This window comes from Haliotis cracherodii, unplaced genomic scaffold, assembly GCF_022045235.1.
Source record: "Haliotis cracherodii isolate W230 unplaced genomic scaffold, xgHalCrac1.p SCAF_9, whole genome shotgun sequence".
Classification (NCBI taxonomy): Eukaryota; Metazoa; Mollusca; class Gastropoda; order Lepetellida; family Haliotidae; genus Haliotis; species Haliotis cracherodii.
The window spans coordinates 21,058,198-21,085,056 of NW_027266343.1; the positions used below are offsets into that span (position 1 = coordinate 21,058,198).

The 26,859-nt window shown below is 40.2% G+C and overlaps 1 protein-coding gene across 1 annotated transcript; it reads right to left on the reverse strand.

The window, feature by feature from the left end:
• Positions 1 to 14,663: 14,663 nt before the first annotated feature.
• LOC139451794 (uncharacterized) lies at positions 14,664 to 15,449 on the reverse strand. Its single transcript, XM_071233098.1, has one exon. It carries the CDS (start codon positions 15,447 to 15,449, stop codon positions 14,664 to 14,666), a length of 786 nt encoding a protein of 261 aa, XP_071089199.1.
• Positions 15,450 to 26,859: the final 11,410 nt, after the last annotated feature.

A 26,859-nucleotide genomic window follows, 5' to 3' on the forward strand; every position in this document is an offset into this window, starting at 1 on the left:
AATTCAAAATTGATAGAAAACAGCTGTTCGATTAAGGTGAGGTCAGCTTGGTACATCATGGGTACTTAACGTGACATAACATGAGATATATGACTGGTGAACAAGTGAGAAGGCTCTATGAATATATAACGTCTTTATTACTACTATAATTATTACCATATAACTATCTCACTTATTCATCAAACCAACTTCTAAACGTCACAAAAAGAGTGAGTGAGTGAGTTGGGTTTAACGACACTTTTAACAGTATTCCGGTTATATCACGGCGTGTCAGCTTAATGTGGGAGGAAAGCCCGAAGTGATGCAGGTCTCAGACGTTTACCACTTTGGGGAAACCCACGAGCACGGGTATGGTGCTGACAGACCTAGAAGCATAATCGGGGCGAACCGGGATTCGAACCCACAATCACAGGTTTCTGGCGTGCCCAAGGGACTCAACTATGCACAGCAAATCGGTCACTAAAAGAAGTTATATGGCTGGCATTAGTTAGCTTTGCGAGGTGGGCTATCCGCAGCTTGGCCTTGGCAAGATGGATAATGAAAGTGACATTTCAAGTGTAATAACTGTATAGAATGAAGTATAGGGCAAATATACAAACAATATATACACACAAATTATGATACAAATGAGAAGTATTTAATCATAAATTGTGCACAATATCTGCTGGTAACAAACGTTTGTTCTCAAAAGCAAATAATGAGGGTTCAAAGTTCTCCACACAAGAATGTTGTAGTATTCAATGATTGTTGCTTGTGTGATATACTGGTAACACACTAATCAGTTGTTGGCGCCCTTATTTGCCCATCAAACTAATAAGACAACTGTGGTCAACTGGCATGGAAATCTGTAACCTATATTTGACTGTTGTCCGGATGAAGAATATTGTACAAACCGAAGTGGGATATACTAGCTGAGTAAAGATGTTTTAAGATTGCACGAATGCGTTTTGCTTTAAAGCAGTTCACACGGAACTTGGTTGTAATATTAATAGGTTGGCCTGAATGTTTATTTTGAATTCTAAAACCTGGCAATTCAAAATGAACATTTGAGAAGATATGACATCTACATAAATATCAGGTGTTGTCGTTAGCAAGGCATGGGAGGGAGTTCACATTAAAAATTCTGTAGTAAGCTCAAGTGAAATTGAAGTACACTGTGCTTTCATAGATTTAAGTTGGTAAACGATTGAAATGAGAAAAGTAATAGTACTATCATGATGCATAATGTGGATGTAACCACTGATAGATCACTTGCAGGAGGAGAAGTTGGATTTCGGTATTAAAATTATTTCTTTCTTTTTTAACCAGAGCTGGTTTAGTAACAAAGTGTACTAGCTAGTGTTCTCTTCTTGAAGAGTGTGTGAGTGCATATGGTTTGACGCGGCTTTTAGTAATATTCAAGCAATATCACGGCGGGGCACCAGAAATGGACTTCACACTTTGTACCCATGTAGGGAATCGACCCCGGGTCTTCGGAACGCTTTAACCACTAGGCTACCCGACGGCCGCTATACACGAAGAAGAACCAAACACAATTGACTTAATATATGATCCAAGTGAACACCTAAAGTTGAAATCAAGTGGTGATAGTGGGACATTTATTTTTCCAGCAAGCAATGGATCAATTAAAGTTTTACATACATTTTCATAAGTTTTTGACACTTTTAGCTTGACACTTGTCAAGCTTAGGTTTTCCTGCTGATCTTTAGCATCAATCATATTCAGTTGATGATTGTAGATTTTGAATTTAGGAGTATCAACCTTCACAGACTTGGCTGAATTATTCAAGGAATCATCCTCAATTATTTTATTAACTAATGCGAATTGACTGTAAGGGAATATGTTACCTTGAAGGCAGGTTTGTTTTGACATGTACCCATGTTATAACAAGTATACTTTCTGTTCTGTCATGCTGTTGCGAGTCCTCGTAATCACGCGAGAAACGCGAGAGGTCACAAGATGGAAAAACGAAGTCGTGTTTCACGCGACAATATTTCGAGATGATCCTCGTTAATTTCAGATTTTTCGGATGTTACACAATTGTAACAGTATAGTTACAGATTTTCCCTGTCAAGACGACCTGGGGAAAGATAACTAACACTAAACAGCCGTCTTCTACAAAGTCTGTAGATCCCAGCCACACATGTACAGATGATGTCCAGACTGGACCGATACCAGGAACTAGCAAACATTCTGAAATGGGAATGACCCACGTGGGACCGGACTGTGACACTGTCCCTGATTGCTGAACGAAGTCAAGTACGACCGATAAGTCGGAAATGGTGTTAATCCTCCAACATATTTGTCAGACCCCAGAAAGATGGATCTCACAGGGTAATTCTGAATGTGAAGCAGATGAGCAGATACATTGTCTATAACTATTTTCAAATGGAATCTGTGCAAGTGGCTCTGGGTTCAGTTACTCCAGGTTGTTACATGGCATCCTTAGATCCGAAAGATGCATGAATGAGAATTATAGGAAGTACATGAGGTTAGCGAATGAGTTTTCATCTGCACCGAGAAATTTTTACAAGATTACCAAACCTTCATATTCTTCCTCGAGGAAGAGAAGTAATTTATTGTCTGGCTATATTGATGATTCTTTCTTAGCACGAAATCATGTGTTGGCTTGCAAGAAAAATGTATCCGATTCAAAAGATATGTTCCAAAATGCAGTTTTTATCCCCCGCCGGGCCAGAATGGCCGGAGGGGGATTATGTCGTGGCGCAGTCCCTCCGTCTGTCTGTCTGTCCGTCCGTCCGTCTGTCCGTCCCACAGAGGGTACTAAGCTTGTGAAATCAACTCCTCCTACAGTTTCCAGAAAATATCCCTGTAACTCTACACACAAGATGTCGACATGTTGATGATACGCATATCGCAGTCCCGTTTCACTTCGACAAATATTGACAGAGTTACTGCACCTGTTTTACGGAGCTTCATTTGCCTAATTGTGAGAGGGTACGAAGCTTGTGAAATCAACTGCTCCTACAGTCAAAATATGCACATGTTTGATATATCCCTATCACAGTCACGTTTCATTTCTGTTCATGATGAGAGAGTTACTGTCCTTGGTTTATGAAGCTCGATTTGCACAACTGTGAGAGAGGGTACTGTTTATGTGATGTCAACTCCTACATTTTTCAGGGAATCTCCCTGACGCTCTAAACACATGCCGCTCTACACACAGCATGTGCAATTTATAAACATATCGCAGTCGCTACCTGGTTTATGCTCCTCATTTTTGTCAACTGATACAGGCACAACTTTGCCTCAGGTAACAACCATTATAAAACAATGTCATTTAGTCTCTGTTGTGAAAATGTCACACTATCTAACTATAGTTTGTTTCCTTGTATAAGGCTTTCGTGGGTGAGTTACATCCTTATGACATTAGCATTCAGACTGGATTACTCCCAACAAAATGTTCTGCACATTTGTTTCAAATGGAGTGCCATCAAAATAGAAACAGAAAATATAAACTCGTTAAAAAAATTCATGCGGGGGACGTTGTGCTCTAAGAGCACTCTTGTTATAATTCACGAAGGCAAATCAACTTTTGAGTCACAACAAGTGATAATGTCTTTGGGATATATTATTAATTCAATGAGTATGACAGTAACACTGACTGAAGACGACGAATTCAGATTCCAAGCCAACCATAATAGAGGTGGCAGAACCAATCGGAATGATGGATGCAAGTTTTCCTGCAGTAAAAAGATGGGCAACTATTTTACAGGATGTTGGACAAAGACAAATCGAGATGGTTGAGTCTTACTATCGACTTAGTATCTCCTTAGTATCTCCTACGTATGACTAATTATCTCCTACGTATGACTTAGTATCTCCTACGTAGGACTTCCTATCTCCTACGTAGAACTTAGTATCTACTACGTAGGACTTCCTATCTCCTACGTAGAACTTCCTATCTCCTACGTAGGAGATACTAAGTCATACGTAGGAGATAGTTATTCTAGTCCATACTAAGTTGTACATAAGAGATAGTAAGTGCTACGTAGGAGATAGTAAGTCCTACGTAGGAGATACTTAGACAAAAAAAAAATCATCGTGGCCCTACTACGCTTCCGTAGTTAGGAGTGTGTCCAATAAGATTGTGAAATATGTTTCACTAGTAGAGATTGCTAGATGTTGTGTGAAGTATATGACTTGATTATATGTTTTGAAGTTTTATTGATTCGGACAGGGCATGAATTACTGTGAAAACGTTTGAAAGTATAATGTGATGCAGCAAGGGGGAATTTGAGAGTTACATGGAATTTGTTAGATTTGGTGTGAGCTAAAAAGGTTACCAAGTCCATAATAAAAATTGGGACTCATTTTCAAAAGAAAGAACGCAACACATTTTATTCCAAGAGATTCTAAATGTGGTGACAAGTCGCAGGACTAATCAGAAGGGGAGAAAACTTACCACTTACCAAACATTTAATTCCGAGTTTGAATTCTTATAAATTGTGTTCAACGATGGAAGCCTGTTGGAATTGATGGGTTAAATTTGATGTTTATGAACTAAACGCTTCTTTTGATGAGTTAAAAGAATGGCTTATGTTCCTCTAAGTGCCTTTTCGAGTGGCTTCATGATTTCGTTTGATGCCACTAAGAGCCCTGGGAAACCTGTGATTCATGGCTGTCATATATGATGAAAAGTGGGAGAAGAATCTTCTTTGGGTTTTGGCTACTTTCATGACTCTGACTGCGAGGGCATTGATGTGTCTGGAAATCACATTGATGCCATCCATTGTGGCTGTTCCAAAGAGTGATTAGAGAGTTCTGGCTCTGATGTCATATTCCATTGCTCTACCCACGAGTCTTCTGATCTGAGGCTTTGTATAGGTTGCCGAAATTCTTGTCTTTCCTTGTAGTTGAAGATGTCTACAAAATATTGTGAAGAAAAGAAAGTAGAAAGAGACATGAAAAAATCTCTACTTTTTAAAAGGTTTTCTAGTTAACTAGGACATGCATGGCACTATTGAATCATCTTCCTCACATTCTTTATGCATTACAACATACACGTACATTGATATAAGACATACATAATAACTAAGATAATAGTCATGAGGTTTACAATTTTATGTTTAAATTTGTAGCGGGATTCGAACCCACAATCATAGGTTTCTGGCGTGCCCAAGGGGCAACTCTGCACAGCTAATCGCGGCGCCTCAGACGACTGGGCCACCAGTGCCCCCTCACACACATTTGATGTTTATTATCGCGTATAATTGGTATTCCTTTGAAACTAAAGGCCATGTAGTGTGAAATTGTTGCATGAGGAAGCGATTCAAAGGGTTATTTTCATAATTAGAATATTATGCAAACAAGTTGGGTACAATGAAACACAGAAAAATTGATAAAGTCAGTATTTTGTCCTCGCAAATATATATGTATATACAAAGCAAATTCATAGTATTTCCATGTAATCTGGGTCGAACAAAGGCTGGCAGCGCAAAGGTTTTGAAAAAATGGATGACAGAATAGTTTATCAGGTAGCATCCATGGTAGCATATTCCACCATTATTGCCTCTGTTAGCCCCATCAGTGAGTATGACACATCCTCATGAAGTGTCCATTTTCATGGGTGAGACTGGTAAAGGTGGGGTAAGCTATGACATCTGAAGGTATGAGGTTATATCAGAATCAGGAACACTCCACGGCAGCTGTCAGAAGTGCTATGTTGAGGTATTTAGAGGGTAAGGCTAACAATGTCAGCCTTGTTAATATCATAGTGCTAGTATTTCGACTAAAATGTATAACATTATTGGTAATGTGAAGGAAAAGAATTCTCTCGTTGGTACCTTCTACAGTGCTAAACGGCAGTCGGTGCAAATTGTTAGTGACTTGGGATGTCCAGTTGATGAATTGTTTGCCTAGGCTGTAGTGTAGGTGCTTTGTCATCTGGGCAAAATGATGCTCCCTGTGCTGTTATCTGGGAAGGTCGAGTTGAACTATGCATTTAGTCATTTGTTTACATCGCTTTGTCTTTTGATGAACTTCATTTGAACGACGTAGTGAGGAGCCTCGTAGGAGACAGGAGCCTATAGTTTGAAGGTGACCACTAAGCCGTCAGTGCCTATTGTCAGTCCATATAAATGTTAGACGGTATGATATAGCAGTTAGCAGCAAATGTCAAATCTATGTAACTACTCAGAATAGTCAGCAGGACTTTTGCAAAGGTGGGTATGGCTGTAATAGAGGAAGAGGTCCTGCAGGTCCATTTGAATGTCAGTGGTATGATAGTGCAGAAAGGTTAGAATTACAGATGCTATCACTGTGGACAAGATGGTCACCTCCAGAGAAGCTGTAGAGTTAACATTGGTCACATGCACGGTAGAGGGATATAAGCCACATGGGACCCACAGGAATGGGAAGCTTGTAGATCCAAATCATGTCTCACAATGGTAGTCCAGATGTACAGACAGGTTTGCAAGGGGGACCTATGGAGACAAAGGCAACTATCAGTTGCGCTGGCATCAAGATCTTGTTAGATTCTGGTTCCACATTTTCAACAATGGGTGAAGAGTTTTATGACAAACATTGTTCGCATCTCCAATAAGTACCTTCGACAAATCTCTTGGAAATTGAATGTGCTGATGGCTTATCACTTTAGCATCTAGGATATATGGGAGTGGACCTAGTTGCTCATAGGGTTGGTGCCTTAGAATCTATTACATGTAACAGTAAATACAACTGGTCATTTGCCAATTTGCTTTGTACCACTGACTTAAACTATCGATCGAAAAATGTCAAAGTAGGAGTAGATCAAGGTTCATAAAGAAGGCTAAGATTGAGACCCCTTGGTACTTAACATTACGGACAATAGTTCTCAGAGAAAAGGAGAACATTTACAAAGAAGGGAAAGTCAAGAGTGCCGAGTCATAGTCTATTGTTGTTACCCCCAACAGCACTGTCTACAGAAAGCCAACCCACTCTGGCAAATACATTCATTTTAACTTCAACCATCCCCTGAAAACCCAAAACGGCATAATTTCCACCTTCACCAGACTAGCCATTAATGTATCTTCTACCAGCCCTTCGGCAGATATTTAGGACCTCCTCCATGTATTCACCCATTTCAACAAATACCCACCAAAACTAGTCGACAAACTCATCAACACCAGCCTCCATCCTGCATCTAAACCTGCCATCACCAAACCTGAACCAGCACCAATCCGAATCTCCCTCCCCTACACAGAAAAGACCTCCCACAACACAAGTCGCCCCCTGAAACAGTAAGCCGGTATTGAAACATATTTCACCAGTCCCACATCCCTTAAACCCCCCCACAAAAATATCACAGATATTGAGGTATGGTAGTGAGTTGTGGGGATACACTCAAAGGGAAAATATAGAAATTGTACATAGAAAATATTGTAAATATGTTTTAAATATAAGTTATTCCTTGCCAATTCTGTTGCATAAGGTTAGAGTGGCAGATATCTACTCTTTACAAAATATTATGTCATATGTATCAAATATTGCTTTCGTGTTTTATCTATGCCCTCATATAGACATCCGCATCAGATAAACGATCACTTACATTTAATTCAACCATAAAGTCTTAACTTCTTCTTTCTGTGTGAATGTTTGAGTGAATGCGTTGATTTTTATAATAGTGTAAATACTGCATTTGTATGCAATGCAACCCATTGCATGATAGGGTGTAGTTAGTTTCATTTCCTCAGTTGTATTCTATCTGTTATAATCATTCATAGTTGATGCTGATAATAGGAGTGTGCTGATGGCTACAGACCAGTATCGCTGGGCGGCTGCCTGGAAAGGACAAACACCCCAGTGTCACCCACAGGGTACGGATAATTTACATAATTGTCGTGTCATGAAATATATTTTGTAAATAGTGTATCATACCAAATGTGTGAGCAGTTAATGAATTGATATAGTAGTTTCAACAAAGTGGTAATGTTTATTGTATTTTAGAACCATGGACCATCTATATATTGTAATCTTATAAGTAATGTCGGGATCGAGTTATCGCCCTTGATAAATCGTTTGTTTACTTCAGGGTTAAGATAATGATTTTATATATCATTGATTATTAAGTTCATATTCATGTAATGAATATAGACTATGCTTATATTATATGACAGGTCGCTTTTGTATTGTATTAATATAGGTGTGTATCAAACCTGTGTACTACTGTTTTTTTTATAATCTTATTGTTTTGTACATTACAGGGTGTCATTATATTACTAAGGCAATAAAGACTCACACCCGTAGCCTGTGTTGGCCATTCTTATTGCCATCAAAAACCCCGGTTACAACAATATTAATGCATTTTATTACAGAAATGCATAGTTGAAATTTAGAATTAGTTATAATAGTTTTGGTATTCCAAACGTACGTAAAGGTAAATGTTATAGCGGTGATGAGGACACTTTGCTCGCACTGTAAATGTCTAGAAGATGAAAAGCTCGTTTGTTTTGTATGTCCTCTGTATACCGATGCACGTATTCATTGTCAAGTTTCAACAAACAATCAAGCCCACGATATGATGTCTATAGTTAATTGTAAAATACTTGAGAAATATTTCATCTGTCCAAATATATGTATTTTGTATAAAAAAAATGAAGGTGAGGTGCAATTTGGGTTTAAAGTCGCGTCCAAGATTATTGCACTTATATAGCGACGTGCGTGTGTGTTTGTGTGTGCGTGTGTTTGTGTGTGTCTGCTTGTACTAGTCCAGACTTATGCCGATTTATAGTGCCGAGATACCATGCTGCAGTTTAACACAGTATACTCCGAGCCGACCAGTCCTTGTTTTAGCCCCTTAATGCCGTAGACGCCAGGCAGGGTAACAACAAGTACCACCTTTTAACGTCTTTTGGTTTGACGCGACCGGGGATCGAACCCGGGACCTTCCGCTCTCCGGGCGGACGCTTTACCACAAGCCCACGGAGGCGGTCATAAAAAAGATAGAACGGAAATGGTACGTCATCCAATATCGTGATGCCTGTACAATGTAAATATAACTGATATAATATACATGATATACATGTATGTAATATTGATCGCATGGCCTTGAAAAACAATAAACTGAACTGAAATTGTACATATCCCTGTACTGTCTTAACGGTGTAAGGCTCAATAAACGTCATTGTCATCCATGAAGTATCTTGTCTTTACTGTTTCTTACCAACTTCTAATCTCAAGTTTCAACGATGTAGGATTTATGTTAGCTGAAGAAGGGACTTGGAGAAAAGATATATACTTAACAAGTTTTCTCGTCCATTAACTACCACGTGTGTCATTCTTGAATCACCTACCTCAGTTTCGGCATTCATTACATAAACTGTTGAAAGGTATTCAAACAGCGAGCTAGGATTATCCATCTTCCATGATTGAAGAAGTTAGGTCCCACTTACAACAGTTGTTAGTATGTGCTGTTATGCTAAAGTCCCATAGCCCTTTGGCATCAAACGTTGTCTTGCCTGGATGTAAGGATGTGTACAGATTTATGTGACCTCAATCATATGACAGTCAAAGATTTGTTTGCTTTTCCTCGCATAAACGAGAATTAGATTGTTTGGCTGGAAATATATTTTTCACCAAACTTGACATGAAGTCTGGATATTACAGGGTAGAAATCACGGAGGAGGCCAAAGAGAACATACAACAGTTAGAGTCAGTCCACTAGGCTTTTGTTAATATTGTAGCGGCCCGGACCCGAACTTCTGATAAACCTCGAAGTCTGGATGTAACTGAGAGTCAAAACACTTCTTTTCAATGAATAATTAGTTTTTATTCATGTGGGTATAACAATGCCTTATATGGACAACACAATGCTTCCAAATAAGTAGATCCCTCTGAGCTTTAAGGTTTATTTGTAAGGACCAGTGTCAGGGTAAAATAATTATTGCCTGTAACTATAATGTTTACTGCTATACATATATATATATGGATGACTTCTTTATCTGAATAACTTTACAGTTACTAAGATAGCAATTTGTGTCTGTGTTCAAAAATGCAGTCTATTTATAGAAATGATTACATAAGGACAAGGGGAACTTTTGGGCTGAATTATTTGCCCTTTGATTGAAACTGACCTTTAGACTGCCAAAGTCAGAATGACCCAGAATGGATCTCATCGTATTTATAGGTGTGAGAAAATGGTCACATGTCTGTTATTGACCAATCAAATTACGAGAAATTACGTCTCTTTACGTCCTTATTCCTTTGAGGGATCTACTTTCACAATGTAAAATCACTGAAATAAAGAGGAAGGCAAACCATCTCAGGAGGTAATTTGGTATAAAAATGAGTATTTATACCAATCAATGAATTCTGTCTAATTGATTCACTAATTGCCTTCCGATATCACAAGATAAACAATTACGTCCTGCTACGTCGAAGCTACGTCCTTGCTGCCTGCCGAGAGCACGTAATAACAACAAGCAACATCGACTGGGAATTACGATGGACAATTCAAAGAGGAAGATTACAAATGTCAGGAGGCAATTTGAATTTATCTGATGCATAAGACGTTTAATAACACAAATTGGCCACTGGTATGCTTTGACAGAAGCACTGGATGTCATATTTATGAGAAACATGTTCATAAATAGTGACGCTAAATACTGCGCATGAATACATCAGCGAAGATTACATAGTTCCTGATGTCAGAATTAACAGTAACTTTAATACACGTCTTGACATATCATCAAATACGATTCTGGGTTTCTCTGGACATAGTTCATTAGATTAAATAAACTTTATAATGCAAAATGCTAAGCATTAGCCAAATTCAGTAACTTCATCGCGACCTAGGCTAGCTGTCACAAAGTTAAAATGGCGGGCGTCGGCGAAACACTAGCTCAGCCCTGATCACAAATTCACACGATTATGGATAAATATCAAGCTGCCAAGTGATTGTGATCTGTTTGTTGAAGAACAAAGGTATGATTAATCTGTATCTGATGGTTAATTTGCGTAACTGTGTGCTTAGAACGATGAATTCTTCAAAAGTTACGGTCAATGCAAAACTCTTGAAACAAGTAAACAAGATCGTTTTGACAGGCACGTTGTTGACATCGTTGCTTATGAGGTACTGGCACATCCTAAACAATATGCGTAACATGATGGCATGGACATATGATTATTTTTACGAGATAACAGTGTGCCATGAAGCTCTATAAAAGCATGCTATGATCCTCTGATAGATTTCTTACCAAAACGGGATTCAAAACCTTGAATTACGTGAAAACGAGGTTGGCAAAAATATACTGATATATACCTGCAAAACTTTTTACAGTTTACAGGATAATTATGATATAATTCGTGCACTGTCATACAACCATCAAAAATACAGCAGGGAAATATTTAGGAAATATTTCTAATTTTTACAAGCTGTCATAACTTTCATATTTTATAATAAAGACACATTAATATTTATATATTCTTCGTGATGGCCATCACATCATCCCCCTCTTCAAAGATCAGGTCCCCTGATCTGCTAATCTGCTTCCAGACGAAGACCGATCCTTGCTGCATCGATAGAGTTGATGATCCTGTCTGTTTCCGTATTCCTATGGCGTTGGGCGGCTTGATGCATGAGGATTATGGCCCTGGCAGTCTGGCCGTTTATCTTGCCCAAGGAGATGTCAACCAAGTTCCGGTAATCGTAAAGACGGGCCTTCCTTGATGGTGAGTGGTCCTCTGTATGCAGTAGGGTACCAGGGAGGGCAAGCATATTCCATCTGTCATGCAAGTAGCTCCTTTCAATGCGAGGGACTTGTCCTTGCAGACCCTCCTCCAGGGTCATGGCAGCAAATTCCCACTGGAGGAGTCTCTCATCTGCACTGAGGGTCTCCCAGCTCCTGGGAGGCCAGGTGATGCTCCTTGCACCAGCAGAGAGGCGGATCTGATGGTGTGTCCAGTCCCTTCTGGCTGGGGGAAGCAGTGGCATGCAACCTGTTGTCAAGATCTTCTTGGCATCCCTCATGGTGTCCACTTCTCTTGGCCTCGGGGGAGAGCTGGGCCTTTGATGGTATCTTTTCTGTTCCTCTCTTCTCGGGATCTTTGATGCGGAATCCTTATGGGGAGACATGCTGGAGTTACTCGATCTTTTCTTGGGCCCGGGGGAAGGTTCCCTTGATGAAAAAGGGGATGTCCAGTGTGTAACGGAGTTGATCAGGTTCTTCTCTATCCCCAGAAGTGATGCGAAGGTGGCTTTCCTTGTCTCAAGTTGAGGTCCCTCCATTTTCTGCCCCGATCCACTTGGCCTGGAGTTGGGTTCGGCCCTGCCAAGAGTCCTCATCCGCCTTGTGAGGTTGTCGAATGACTTCGGACTCTGCATGGCTTCTTCTGAAATGACCGCCTCGTACACAAACCCACCCCCAGGCGTATAGAACAGGACAGTAGTACCATTCCTCTGGAGGAGGATGTCTTTAATCTCTAGTTGAGTAGAGGCGCCACACTTGCTTTCTGAAGGGTCGTATTCTGGTGGTGTGTTAACTTCCGGTTCAAGACTTATGATTCCATCTGTAAATATGGACAGAGCATCATCTTGTACCTCCTGCACCTCCACTGGTAGGGTCTTTGTAACCTTTTTAATCGTCTGCCATCCCTCCTCCCATTCTTCTTCTGTTCTCGGCATGCTGCCCTGTGTTGAGACCCAAAGAAGGACCATTTCCCTTGTCTTTGCTGAAAGTGCCGCATTCCAACCTGGAGCTGGTACCACCCTCACATACGATTCAGGATTAAGCGAAAAACCATGTGGCATTGCTTTCTGATGTAAATTCTGCGTCGAGTTCCTACAGCTGTAGCTTGTGCTTGGCATCACAGTGCTTCTTTCACTCCGAAACTCTGGAAAAGGACTGGAATGTAGGACACAGGATACAGGCTACCTTGAGTTTACGATGTGGTGCTGCTGCCAAATGATTCTTCAATTCTTTCTTCGTGGCAAAAGAATTGTCACATGTTTCGAGTCCACAGACATACTTGTGAGCCATCTTCAACGATTATGTGTATTCTGTAACACAAATGTTTTCCTTTAGACTCGCCTAAACATCCAACAATGCAGCATATTATTCCAACTTAAATGCCATCATGTGTAATTATACTATTGATTATGTCTTAAGGTCAATACTCTACAACCCTGACACTGGTTTGCATGGATCCCTGATAAATATCTTAGCCTCACAGGACAATCATAGCTTCTATCTTTTCACGAGTCACCTCCATCGGTTCTGTGTATTCCATTCTCACATGATGCCCAGATCAAATGCCACAGAAAGAATGTAAACAGCATCAAGTCAGCAGGTTCCAGGGTGATCAGGCCTAGTCTTACTGCGTTACATGATGGATCCATCATCGTTCGCTGCAGCACTTCCATCAACATGTTCTTTCTGTTTGCAGATATCTGGTGCTGTATGATGACACAAGTTGAGGTTCCACCCAACAAAGCTTCAAGTCCTTGTACAGCTCCCTAAAATTTACCAGAGCAACCCATGCAAGCAATAGCTTCGGCACTGAAGCTCAAGATCCTTCTTCGGGACATAGATTATCCAATCCAAATATTTACATCGTAATAAAACTCCAACATTGTTAACAATAAACACAAACTTCTGAAGTTCAACTTTTCTTTAAGATATTGTTAAGACAGGTTCTCCAGGCCTAATCTTCTAGTTCCTCGAAGTTGACTGCTGACATCTTTTGATCCATGAGGGAAGGTCCTTCCCTCTGTAGAGTAGCAGCCGATCCACATCAAACACCTTAGAAGGTTGCTTAAGGGACCTTTTCACAAGGTAGGTGACATCATCTATCCTTTTCTCAACGAGATAGGGTCCTTTCCAACTTGAAGTGAGCTTCTGAAAGACCCCACGTTTCCGTAAAGGGTTGTGGAGCCATGCAGCTTGTCCCTCTTTAAGACATCTTCCCTTGGTCTTGAGATCATAATTCTTCTTCCGATATTCTGCTGTCTGTTTCAAGGATCTCCTGCCAGCTTCGTGAGCTCGTTTCAGCCTATCTTCCAATGTTAAGAGATATGTTTCAACATCAGCCTGATTCCGAAGCTCTTCTGGCCTCCCAATGACTGCTTGCATTGGCAGAACTATCTCCTTTCCGAAGACCATTTTGTTGGGTGTGCGCCCAGTACTGGAATGCATTGAAGCTCTGTACGCCATCATTACTTGAGGCAAGTACTCGTCCCACCACTTCTGATCCTTCTCACAATACATTGTGAGCATCTGTGCAAGGGTTTTGTTGAACCTTTCCACAGCTCCATTTGATTGTGGCCTGTAGCTAGTTGTCCTGGTCTTGTGGATCTGTAAGAAGTCGCAGATGTCTTTGAAAAGCTTTGACTCGAATGTAGAGCCTTGGTCAGTGTGTATCTGCATAGGCACACCAAACCTACTGATGAACACATCCACAAAAGCTCTAGCGACTGTGACAGCTTCCTGGTTTGGGATAGCAACAGCTTCAGTCCACTTAGTGAAACAATCACTTATAACAAGGATGAAGCGATGTCCTGACTTTGTCAGCGGGAGAGGTCCTAAGATGTCCATAGCAACTCGCTCCATAGGCTCTCCAACTGTGTATTCCCCTAGAGGGGCCTTAAGGGGTCCCTTAGGTTGTTTCTTTGCTGTGCAATGGTCACAGGTTTGACAGTAATTCTCCACCTCACCCTTGAGACCTGGTCAGTAGAAAGAGAACTTGACTTTCTCCAGAGTCTTCTCTCTGCCCAAGTGTGCACTGGATGGAATGTCATGATAGTACTTCAAAATGTCATCTTTCAGGCTCTGAGGAACAATCATCTGCTGTCGGGATTCATCATCTTCCATCCATAAGCGATAAAGCACTCCAGAGTAAACATTCAGCCGATTCCAGTGTCTCCAGAGAGTCTTGATAGTGGATGACATATGAGAGATTTCCTTCCACTCTGGTTTTTTTCCTTCTTCTTTGGCAGCAAGCAAAATCCCCACGTTTGCATCAGCCAACTGCTTCTGCCTGATTTCCGGGAGTGTCCAGCCTTCAAGAGAAACCAATGGCTCACTGGGTTGGTTCATATGGCTCCTAGTAACTGCTTGGTTGAATTCTGTGAAGATATCTGCTTGTGGGCTGCTGTCCTCTGAGACCATCTGATTTCCCTCTTCATCTGACGAGTCTCCCAGCTCCTGCTCTACTTTCTGTCTGAGACATGCTTTACAAGGGTTTCGTGACAGAGCGTCAGCATTTAGATGTTTTCTGCCCTGCCTATGGATGACCATGAGGTTGTAAGTTCCGAGTTCTTCAAGCCACCGGGCAACCTGTCCTGTTGGCTTCTTCAGGCTGCACATCCAGCTGACAGCTGCATTATCTGTTCTGAGTAAAACCTCCTGTCCATATAAGTAGGAATGAAAGTGCTTAAGAGCATTCACCACAGCAAGAAGTTCCTTACGAGTGACACAATACTTTCTTTCATGACAGTTCAGGGACTTGCTCATGTAAGCAATGACCCTCTTTGTACCATCTTGCTCCCGAGAAAGTAGAGCTCCTGTTGCTTTGTCACTTGCATCCGTGTCCAAAATAAATTTGGTTCCAGGAATAGGGTACGACAAAATTGGTGCTGAAATCAGTGCTTCCTTGAGGTGTTGGAAAGCATTCAAGCACTCTGCTGTCCAGGAAAATGTCACCCTCTTTTCTACCAGCTGGTGTAACGGCTTGGCTATTTCGGCAAACTTCTCTACAAATTTCCTGTGATAGGAACATAATCCAAGGAAACTCCTCATCTGCTTGGCTGTTTTTGGCACTGGCCAGTTCTGCACAGCAGATGTCTTTTCTGGATCTGTTTCAATGCCTTTCTCGGACACAATGTGACCTAGAAACCTCACTCGTTTCTGGAAGAAGATGCACTTTGATGGTTTCAGCTTCAGACCAGCCCCTAGTAGTCTTTCAAAGACATGTTCCATCCTTTGCAAAGCTTGTGGCACTTCTATTGCTCCAACTATAATGTCGTCTATGAAAAGTAGACATTCCTCCCATTGCAGTCCCCGGAGCACTTCTTCCATTAGTCTTTCAAAAGTTGATGGTGCATTCGCGAGACCGAATGGCATCACTGTAAAGTGATAGAGTCCTAGTCCAGTCGTGAATGCTGTTTTCTCCTTGTCTTCGTCCACCACACCTATCTGCCAGAACCCTGAGTTTAAGTCCATTGTGCTGAACCATTTTGAATTCGCCAAGGCATCAAGGCAATCATCAGTTCTTGGTAGAGGGTAAGCATCCTTTAATGTGACATCATTCAGTCGGCGATAATCTACGCAAAAGCGCATAGATCCATCTTTCTTTCATACTAGGACCACAGGGGATGCCCAGGCACTGGTTGAAGGTTCAATTACTCCCCTTTTAAGCATCTTCTGGATCTCTTCTTTTTCAATTTCCCTTTTTCCGAAAGGTTGCCGTCTTGGAGGTTGTCTAATGGGACAGGCTGTTCCAGTGTTAATGCGATGTTCCACCTTTGAAGTTCTGCCAAGGTCGGCCGATGAAGTTGCAAAGACTTGTTGGTATCTTGCAAGAAGAACTGCAAAATCTTCACTCTCATCCATAGAGAGATGCTGGGAGCTTCTTTGCCAAAGGTCCTTGAGGTGGTCAGGAAGAGGTGTACATTGTAAGCTTGAAATATCAGCATTGGTGTTGCAATGGACTTAGGCACATCTGTCTTGTTCTTCCAGCTGAATGTACAGTGACTCTGCTACTCCCACAACCATGTTACAGTGGAGTGTGACTTCATCAGGACTGAAGTTAAAGACATTGATTTTTTGGACCTCTTCAGATGTATCTACTACGCACTCTGGTACATGGACTCCAGGCGGAAGATCCCTTTTCCCTGCTATAATACCAGCCGGAGCAAGTTTATTTGCCCTGGGTATCTTCATCGTTATCCAGGCTCCTGAATGAGGTGGAATAACTGTGGTCTCACTCACTTCAACACGACAACTCATTTCAGCTTCAGATGAAATCCAACAACTTAAGGAAGAATCCCCTGAATTGAGCTTTAGACGTTTGTAGTCGATGGCACTCACATGTTTCAAGAGGAAATCTTGACCCAGGATTGCATTCGGAATTACATCACACACAAAGATAGGATGTGTGTATTTTTGTCCATCAAGAATAATGTCCATGTCAGCATGCCCTTCAATCTTTAAACCTGTTCCATCCACTCCTGCGACTTTAATGGTCCCTTGCTGGAGAAAAGGAGCATCTTCCAACTTGATCTGGTCAAATATCCTCTTTGATAATATTGTCATGGTTGACCCACTTCTACACCATATATGACACCCTGAATGTAGAATCCATTATCCAAACCCCCCTTAGAGTTCCCAGTCAGTCCAACTCGGATAGCAGCATCTTCAGGCCTTGAATTCCCTGTCTCCCCATGGCCTACTGAGTCGACAGGATGGCTTTTCCCTGCGTCCCTGCAGATCCAGCATTAAAGGTGGACATCTGTTCCTGGCACCTTTTGTATATTGGGCAGTCTCTCATCAAATGTTCCCTTGATTTGCAGATGAAACAAGTTCTCTGACTTTGAGGTCTGTCATTTCTCTTCTCATATCTGAAGTTGTTGCCCTTTTCAAGCTTCTCTAACCTTCCCATGATCTTATGCAGCACTTCACCCTGAAGTTCTTCATTTGGCTTGGGTGCTCTCTCAAGTTCCAAAGGAGCAAGCCCTCCTTCGTTTCTGTTCCCTACTGCCCTGACTTGTCTCTTCTTATCTCTATGGTCGCCAACCAATGCCTCGAACCTTTCAATCACCTCCACTGCTCCTGAAAGAGTCCTGCATCATCTGTCAATGCAATGAAACTTAAGCTCTGGTGAGACCGTCTTGTATAGCTGATTAAGGGCAATAGCTTCCTGTGCCCTGCTGTCTAAGTCAATGTATGCCCTTTGGGTCATCTGTCTTAGGTCATCGGCCAAAGCAGCAACTGACTCAGCATTCTGTCTCTGTCTGACTTCTAGCCTTGAAAGCCATACGGTCTGTTGTCTCTTACTCCCAAATCGGTGGTTGAGGTTCCTAACTAGCATGTGCAGTGACCTCTTCTCGTGCGGGGCCAGTCCCATGTAGAATGTCCTAGCAACCCCCTTCAGGCTGGCAGCAAGAACTAAGAGTTGCTGGTTCATAGGCCATGTCACCGAGTTCTGCACAATTCTTGAAGTGTGACAGGTACTCCTCCCAGTCTGTTGTCCCATCATAGAAATCTGGCCTGATTGTGAAGGGTACTCTTCTTCTAGGTATGACCATTGGTCTCCTAGGTGTTGCATCATCTCTATGGTGTACTCTGACCTCGCCATTGGATCTGCTTGGCTCTTCATCAAGTGATTCAGCCTCTTCATACAGTTCATCAAGTGTCTCCTCTTCAAAAGATATGTCCCCTTGTCCTTCTTCTACTGTGGTTTGATGACACTTGTCAAAAGAAACTTCTGCGTCTGGAGATGAAACTGTAGCCATCTTGTCACTGGTCCTAACTGTAGGTCCCTTGGTTCGTATCAAGGATGTTTAAAAATATAAACATCCCACTTCTGACACTAGTTTGTAGCGGCCCGGACCCGAACTTCTGATAAACCTCGAAGTCTGGATGTAACTGAGAGTCAAAACACTTCTTTTCAATGAATAATTAGTTTTTATTCATGTGGGTATAACAATGCCTTATATGGACAACACAATGCTTCCAAATAAGTAGATCCCTCTGAGCTTTAAGGTTTATTTGTAAGGACCAGTGTCAGGGTAAAATAATTATTGCCTGTAACTAAATGGTAGTTTACTGCTATAAATATATATATATGGATGACTTCTTTATCTGAATAACTTTACAGTTACTAAGATAGCAATTTGTGTCTGTGTTCAAAAATGCAGTCTATTTATAGAAATGATTACATAAGGACAAGGGGAACTTTTGGGCTGAATTATTTGCCCTTTGATTGAAACTGACCTTTAGACTGCCAAAGTCAGAATGACCCAGAATGGATCTCATCGTATTTATAGGTGTGAGAAAATGGTCACATGTCTGTTATTGACCAATCAAATTACGAGAAATTACGTCTCTTTACGTCCTTATTCCTTTGAGGGATCTACTTTCACAATGTAAAATCACTGAAATAGAGAGGAAGGCAAACCATCTCAGGAGGTAATTTGGTATAAAAATGAGTATTTATACCAATCAATGAATTCTGTCTAATTGATTCACTAATTGCCTTCCGATATCACAAGATAAACAATTACGTCCTGCTACGTCGAAGCTACGTCCTTGCTGCCTGCCGAGAGCACGTAATAACAACAAGCAACATCGACTGGGAATTACGATGGACAATTCAAAGAGGAAGATTACAAATGTCAGGAGGCAATTTGAATTTATCTGATGCATAAGACGTTTAATAACACAAATTGGCCACTGGTATGCTTTGACAGAAGCACTGGATGTCATATTTATGAGAAACATGTTCATAAATAGTGACGCTAAATACTGCGCATGAATACATCAGCGAAGATTACATAGTTCCTGATGTCAGAATTAACAGTAACTTTAATACACGTCTTGACATATCATTAAATACGATTCTGGGTTTCTCTGGACATAGTTCATTAGATTAAATAAACTTTATAATGCAAAATGCTAAGCATTAGCCAAATTCAGTAACTTCATTGCGACCTAGGCTAGCTGTCACAAAGTTAAAATGGCGGGCGTCGGCGAAACACGTAGCTCAGCCCTGATCACAAATTCACACGATTATGGATAAATATCAAGCTGCCAAGTGATTGTGATCTGTTTGTTGAAGAACAAAGGTATGATTAATCTGTATCTGATGGTTAATTTGCGTAACTGTGTGCTTAGAACGATGAATTCTTCAAAAGTTACGGTCAATGCAAAACTCTTGAAACAAGTAAACAAGATCGTTTTGACAGGCACGTTGTTGACATCGTTGCTTATGAGGTACTGGCACATCCTAAACAATATGCGTAACATGATGGCATGGACATATGATTATTTTTACGAGATAACAGTGTGCCATGAAGCTCTATAAAAGCATGCTATGATCCTCTGATAGATGTCTTACCAAAACGGGATTCAAAACCTTGAATTACGTGAAAACGAGGTTGGCAAAAATATACTGATATATACCCGCGAAACTTTTTACAGTTTACAGGATAATTATGATACAATTCGTGCACTGTCATACAACCATCAAAAATACAGCAGGGAAATATTTAGGAAATATTTCTAATTTTTACAAGCTGTCATAACTTTCATATTTTATAATAAAGACACATTAATATTTATATATTCTTCTTGATGGCCATCAAAATATCATCACATCACATTTGGTTTGCACCACAGCCCATCACTTTGTCAAAGGTTAATTGAAGAATGTCTGGATGCTTTACATTTGTCGATTTTTCTGTTACATGTTACATGTTATGAAATCATTTTTCAAAAAGGAAAGTCTTCCAGAGCACTTGGATTGTTTGAAACATAATTTTGTCAAGAGAAATAACTGCAATGTCGATCAGTAGTTTCAGAACACGGGATAGGACCGGATGCAGAAAAGTTAGAGATGATATCTTCATGTCCAAGACCAACTTCTCAAGGGGAAGTAACATGATTTTAGGCTTTGCTGGTTACCTGCCTACATTTTCCCTAAATGTTTTGCAAAAGACAGCAGTGTCTTCAACATAGATATTTTCCAATTTAAGCAGACTTATGTTTGTATACTCTTACCCAGAGAGTATACCTAATTTGGTTCCAGGTAGGGTGCAGTAGCTAGCACTTTTCTTGGAGAGATTGAGACTGGTTGATCTGAACATCCTCATAGTTGATCTACTACCTTTGGTTGATATTAGACACTTGGCACCGAGGGGGCTGACCATGGAGAGTTGGAATACTGGTTCCAACAGTCGAACTTGATTGTCCATGGTACATGAGAGTGTAAAAGGGATATTATCTTCAGTGTTAGGAAGAATTATTTGATGCTTGGTGTTCCTTACACCTGTTCCTCTCAAATAAAATGAAAAGAATTTGATCATCATTAAATTAAACTAAACGACGAGGACTGACGTTGATGACTTCGTGGTCTGTGTTGAAGTCCATACCAAGGATAAGTGAAATGTGTAAAGACATGTAATGTGTGCTCAATGATAAGGTGACCTACAAAGATTTGTGATATGATACAACCTAAATAGGGCCTGATCAGCATCTACACCTATGACTTGACTTGCAGATGTTTGGAGTTTGGTAGTAGAAATGCCTGCTTTTTGGAGAACGTGATATACCCGCACACGTTTTGCTAATACTTACATTCATGATGTCTTTTATCAAAGGGAGATGTAGACAGATGGTTCTAGGGATTAAAGAAACAATTGATTTAGGAGAATATTAAGATTGGATTTGGGGAATAGAAACATATTTTTCTTATGTTTGAATGGCTAATTATTTGGACTTTTGCCGATTTTGAATATTTTTTTGCTACCCGACACAAGTTCCTTATCCTATCTTTGACGACAGTGTGCAAGCCTCATGGAAATGACCAGGGTACCTTTTCCAATTACAGACTGTACAAGTATGATTTTTGTATGGGAAAACACAATGAGAAGACCACCACCTCTACATCCTTGACATTTCTGTTGACCCTTGAAGTTTTGCCATTGCTGCGAGGGTTGCTGTTGGCGTTGTCTAGAAGGTCAACTTGATTGGTGCTGGGGTTATTGGTCATGTTGGTACCTTGGTTGTTTGTGGTATTTGAATCATTGCTGGTACGGTTACTGCTGTTGGTTGAAGAGCTGGACCTGTAGCTGTCGAGTGATATGCCTCTGTTTGTATGACAGGGGCTTGTTTCCCTACTGACAGTTGTTTCAACAAGGTCTTGATGGAAGACGCTATTGTGGTGCTTGCTTGTACTGCAGGTGCTGACACGTCGATGTTTTCATGAGTTGTCGAAATCTGCTAGTATTCATTAGCATCGTGGGCTTACGATTGCCCATAGTTTGCTGTGTTTTGGTTTGGGTCCTTTAACAGCAATCATGACTTTGATAAGATCAGGTACGTCTTGTCCTGCAGGGGTAGACTGGAATCCATCCATGTAGTCTTTGAAGCCTCTCTGACTCTGTTTGGGCTACAGAGTAAAGAGCTGTGTCAAAGGCTGCATGTCTAAATCTCTCTCTTCTAGCTGGTCATTGATGGGTGTGTCTACTGGTAAAGGTTGTTAATTGAAATACCGCTGGGCTTGTATTGTGGGTATTGGGCCTGTTATTTTCCACTGGTTCTCTAGGTGGACCTGTAGAGTATCAGCCTACACTCTGAGCAGGGCATTCCCCATTTCTCTCATTGTCCCGCGTTTTCATGGCCTCGCTTTGAGAATGGCAAATGTGATGTCTTAAACTGACCGATTAGAGAGATAAGCACTCTCGTCAATGAAATATAGCTCAACTGTCCCAGGAAGGCAGAGAATAACACAACATGGTATCCTGCTATGTTTGCTTAATTATTTACATGTTAGTTCATTCGTCAACGAATATGCTTCAATATCTTTTAAATGTAATTATCACATTTAGAATGAAATGCTATGTTAGTGTTTATCACATTTAGAATGAAATGTTATGTTAAGGATAACAGATTGTAAGGAAAATCATAATGTTTATGTTACATGTTTTAAATAAACTATAAAATACACAAGGATACCATTTATGAACAATATGATACAACTTTTACAAACTGTAAATATCACAGATATTGTTTTCACGCATTTACAAAGATGTTCTTATGTTACAGTTCCATTAATTTCAACAGACATGATTTCAGTAGTTAAAGAGGAAAAAGAGGTTATTTATAGTGGATCATTATCGTGTTGAAGCGTTTGTCATTTCATGATACAAAGATCAGGATATTGTTGAGCCCCATATTCAATTTAATTCCTTAAAATGTCATTGATATATGCAATTGTAAAAATTACATGTTATATCTTTTGTTGTATCAACAAGATATTCCACACATGCACGAACCTCCACCAGAGAAAAAACTCCATTTGTGTTTTCAAAGTTCCTCTTCACTATCACTTGACAACAGTTTGTACATCGTTCTTAATCCAATTATGAAACAAAAAAAGTATCTTCCCTGCAATATAAGTCTAAAAATGTACAGCAATTTGGAGCAGACGATAGTTTTCCATTTCCAACCAATCAGGTGTCTCGGTTTTGTCACTTGACCTAAACACTCCATTTTGAGGGCAGAATCAACTCGTGGCTTCTGAATGTTTTTCTTCATTTCGGCAGGATACAAGTGTCAGTACAATTTAATAAATTGTTTATTTAATTATCCCACACGGGTATAGCAATGACAGTTTGTTTATAACACTTGTGAGATAGAAAGATCCTGGATTCAAAGTTTGTGACCCTCTAGTCACATGATTTACCCTTAATGAAGAACTGTCCATTTGAATTGAGGATATCATGATATTTAAACATAACAAAGGCGTTATGTGTGCCCTAGGGTGACAGGTCTTTCAACAAATATCACAGATATCAGCGATAAAACTTAAACTGTTGACACTAACAGAATTCCAGAACCAGCTATTTCTGAATGAAATGGTTCAGAAAGGATGATGCTCTTTAACCAATCACATTGCTTCGCTTTACTAGAGCTCCACCTTTTCTGTGACTGACTCTTTTCCAAATACACCAACAACCAACACAAAATGTAGAATAATGCCTTATATGGCTTGAGATAGAAAGATCTCAGTATGGAACTTGAAATACAGAGCAAAACTTCACAACCGGAAGTGTATACACATTACTTTTGGACCGTTTACTGAAGCCAGACCGTATCCTTATGTCTTGATTATTACTTGTAATTTGAGGTGAATCTGTGCTGAATTCATATGTGAAACAGTCGGTGCTGTATTTATTTTAACTTTTAAGCCATTGAGATATTTCTAATGACAACACTTTCTTGTTGATCAGCGGAATTGCAGCCAGGTATCAAATTACATTCTCCATAGATGCTGTAGAACCAGAAAGAGACGGGATTCCCCTTTTATAAGCAGGCATGCCCATCGAAAGTGTTAGCTGTATAGGACCAACAGTTGGAATGTACATTGTATATAGGACCAACAGTTGGAATGTATAATCCACATAGCACCAACAGAGAAAGGTGTACCCAATATTGTGTGTACCCAATCGTTGGAAAGTAGACACTATTTTGAAGATACAGAGGAAGGGTCTACTGTATATAGGATTATATAGGTTTTGTTTGTTAGTTGTTATACACCATGTGAAGACCTATCAACAAGGACCAGTGCTGTTCTTTGTGTTGTATGTTAGAGCAAGGTGTTGGATAGTGAGTGAGTGACTGAGTGAGTGAGTGAGTTGGGTTTAACGCCGCTTTTAACAGTATTCCAGTTATATCGCGTTGACATGCTTGATGTATGTTTAATGTCATTTGCTGTTGTATTTGAGGGAACTTACTACATGACTACAACCTCTGTACTGGTGTACACAACCGACAGCATGGTATTGTTTCATCTTGGACATATTACAACATGCCAAATCATTCTCAGTACTGAATGTTGAAGAGCTTTTATGTTAGGCTGAAAGGTTAAAAGTACTTGGTTGACAGGCCATGAAAGCATATCAACAATTGGTTCACAGGCCCTGAAAGCATAAATATAGATTGTTCACAGGCCCTGAAAGCATATCAGTAGTTTCATATCAGAAAACATTTATACAAAATGTACCTTCTTATGTATATTTTTAAAACTTTGGTACCATGTGCCTTCTCTGGTGCCATTCACAACATATGTCCCTATCTAGAAGGATCTTGTTTTGTAATAAACCTGTCAGCGGATCAGTGAGGTGTGGTCAGTAGGTATTTCAGACGTCCTCTCCCGCGACTGTACTTGACAAAAGGCAGTATCACAAACTAAACCAGACAAATGTGGGTCAGAGCCAGTCCATTGGGAACAACGTTTGTATCACAAATATTTTGTATTCACTTGAAAAATCTTTAATCTGGTCCAAGTGCATGTTGACTTGGTGTCGAATGGGCTGTGACAGGCACTGAGCACGAGCAGGAGGTATTAGGGACCGACCTGTTTCTGCTTGTTTCTTGTACAGTTGTGGTCTCAGGACAGTTGAAATCCAACATGCAGGTGGTCACTCCTGAAGTTCACCAGTCAGATGCCTGTGTTTCAATTGAACATTGTCACACTGAAACTACCAGAAACTGTGTACAGACAGAAATGAATTCACTATGCTGTTTCCACTGTTTACATGCTTCACATGTTTGATGGTGTCATTACTGAATTTCAGTGATCCATTCATATGATTTCCACTGCTATTTTGACTTTTGCACCCAATGGAATCTGTTTCGCCAGATAATCAAGATTATTTTCTGGCATTGACTTTTTTATATTTATAAATTATTATGGATATTTCATCAGTACCCGTTAGTGAAGATGCAGAAGGAGAAACTGTTTTAAAGTAATTAAGACTTTGGGTTGTCTTGGAGCTTTTGTGAAATGTGATTATGACTTAGAATTGTGCTTAAAAGACTTTTTTCTTCAGATGAAATGAAAAAAAGACTAACTGTAGAAAGATGACTCAATGACTGCCTTTGAGCACAGATGAAATTGAGACGATTACTGTTAATTTAGCAAAATGTTCATCACAGCCATGTTCAAACCACCATGTGAAGTGATCAGCCTCTTGTAGGATACAGAACTAAGGGAATATTTCATGCATGGTGTGCTTCCTAAACAGTCATGTACTACTTTGGTTACAAGATAATTTGAAATAAGATTGATGACTTCCATCAACATCTTGCCTCACCTTGACAACAGTAATCAACTTTTTAAAATACATGTTTGAGTGGTTGCAGACTTGACGGTGCCTGCTTTTTCTGACATTGTTTATGTCCATTATATCAAACGTGTAGCACAAACACTTTCATCAATACAGAAACCATCAACTAGTGTTGTCAACAAGGAGGATCTGATGTGACATGGGAAGAGAAACATCCTCAGAAACTTGCATAATAATCTGCATGGCATCTGCTGTCATGAATAATGACCCATGGTGAATGTTGGACTTTATGGCGGGAAATATATTTTTCATGGATTTAAAAAAAAATATGGCAAGCATAATTGATAATACAGGAACAAATTTGAAATAGAAAATGTTCAGCCATTACGATAAAACCTTAGGGTGAAGCCTGTGTATTGTGGGACATGGTTTGACTCGCCGCACAAGGTACATGATGAACATGCTATGTTAATATGAGGAAACTCATGTTGCATTAGATATAACACAATGATGTTACGTGGTGGACTTTCAACCAAGTCATTGTTTGATGACGGGGCTCTCAAGTGTTTCAAGAACAATGCTCACAAGAAGTCCTGCAGCACGTGTAATAAGAGGCGGCTCAATAACCTGACATATAGTGGATGACTGCATTCACTTCTTTTGTCATTGAGTTCAGGTTAGAAAACTTGAATGTTTTGTGTATCACCATGAACCTTCAGTGGGTTTGAAGATGGAATATGTAGGATGGAAAGCTGAGAAAAGTTTTAACTGGACTGACAGATATGGGTAACATGAAGAAGCCAACCATATTCCTCACTGGATGAAATAAGAGTGATAAAACCATTGCGATAATCATGAAAAATGTCTGGCCAGGTACGTTGAGTAATGCTTGTAATATGTGGATTTGCCTCAAATGGAATTCAACAACAGGTGCTACACCACACATGACACCTGGAAACAAAATCAAATGAACACCACTTTGTAACAACCAATGAAATGAATTATGTGTACATCTATATATGAAGTGTTGGTGTAATTGTTAAGAAAATTGTTGGAAGGATTTGATACAAGGA

Excerpts from the sequence above, each read along its gene's own strand:
- LOC139451794 (XM_071233098.1), bottom strand. The coding sequence starts at position 15,449 with ATGAGCAAGTCCCTGAACTGTCATGAAAGAAAGTATTGTGTCACTCGT.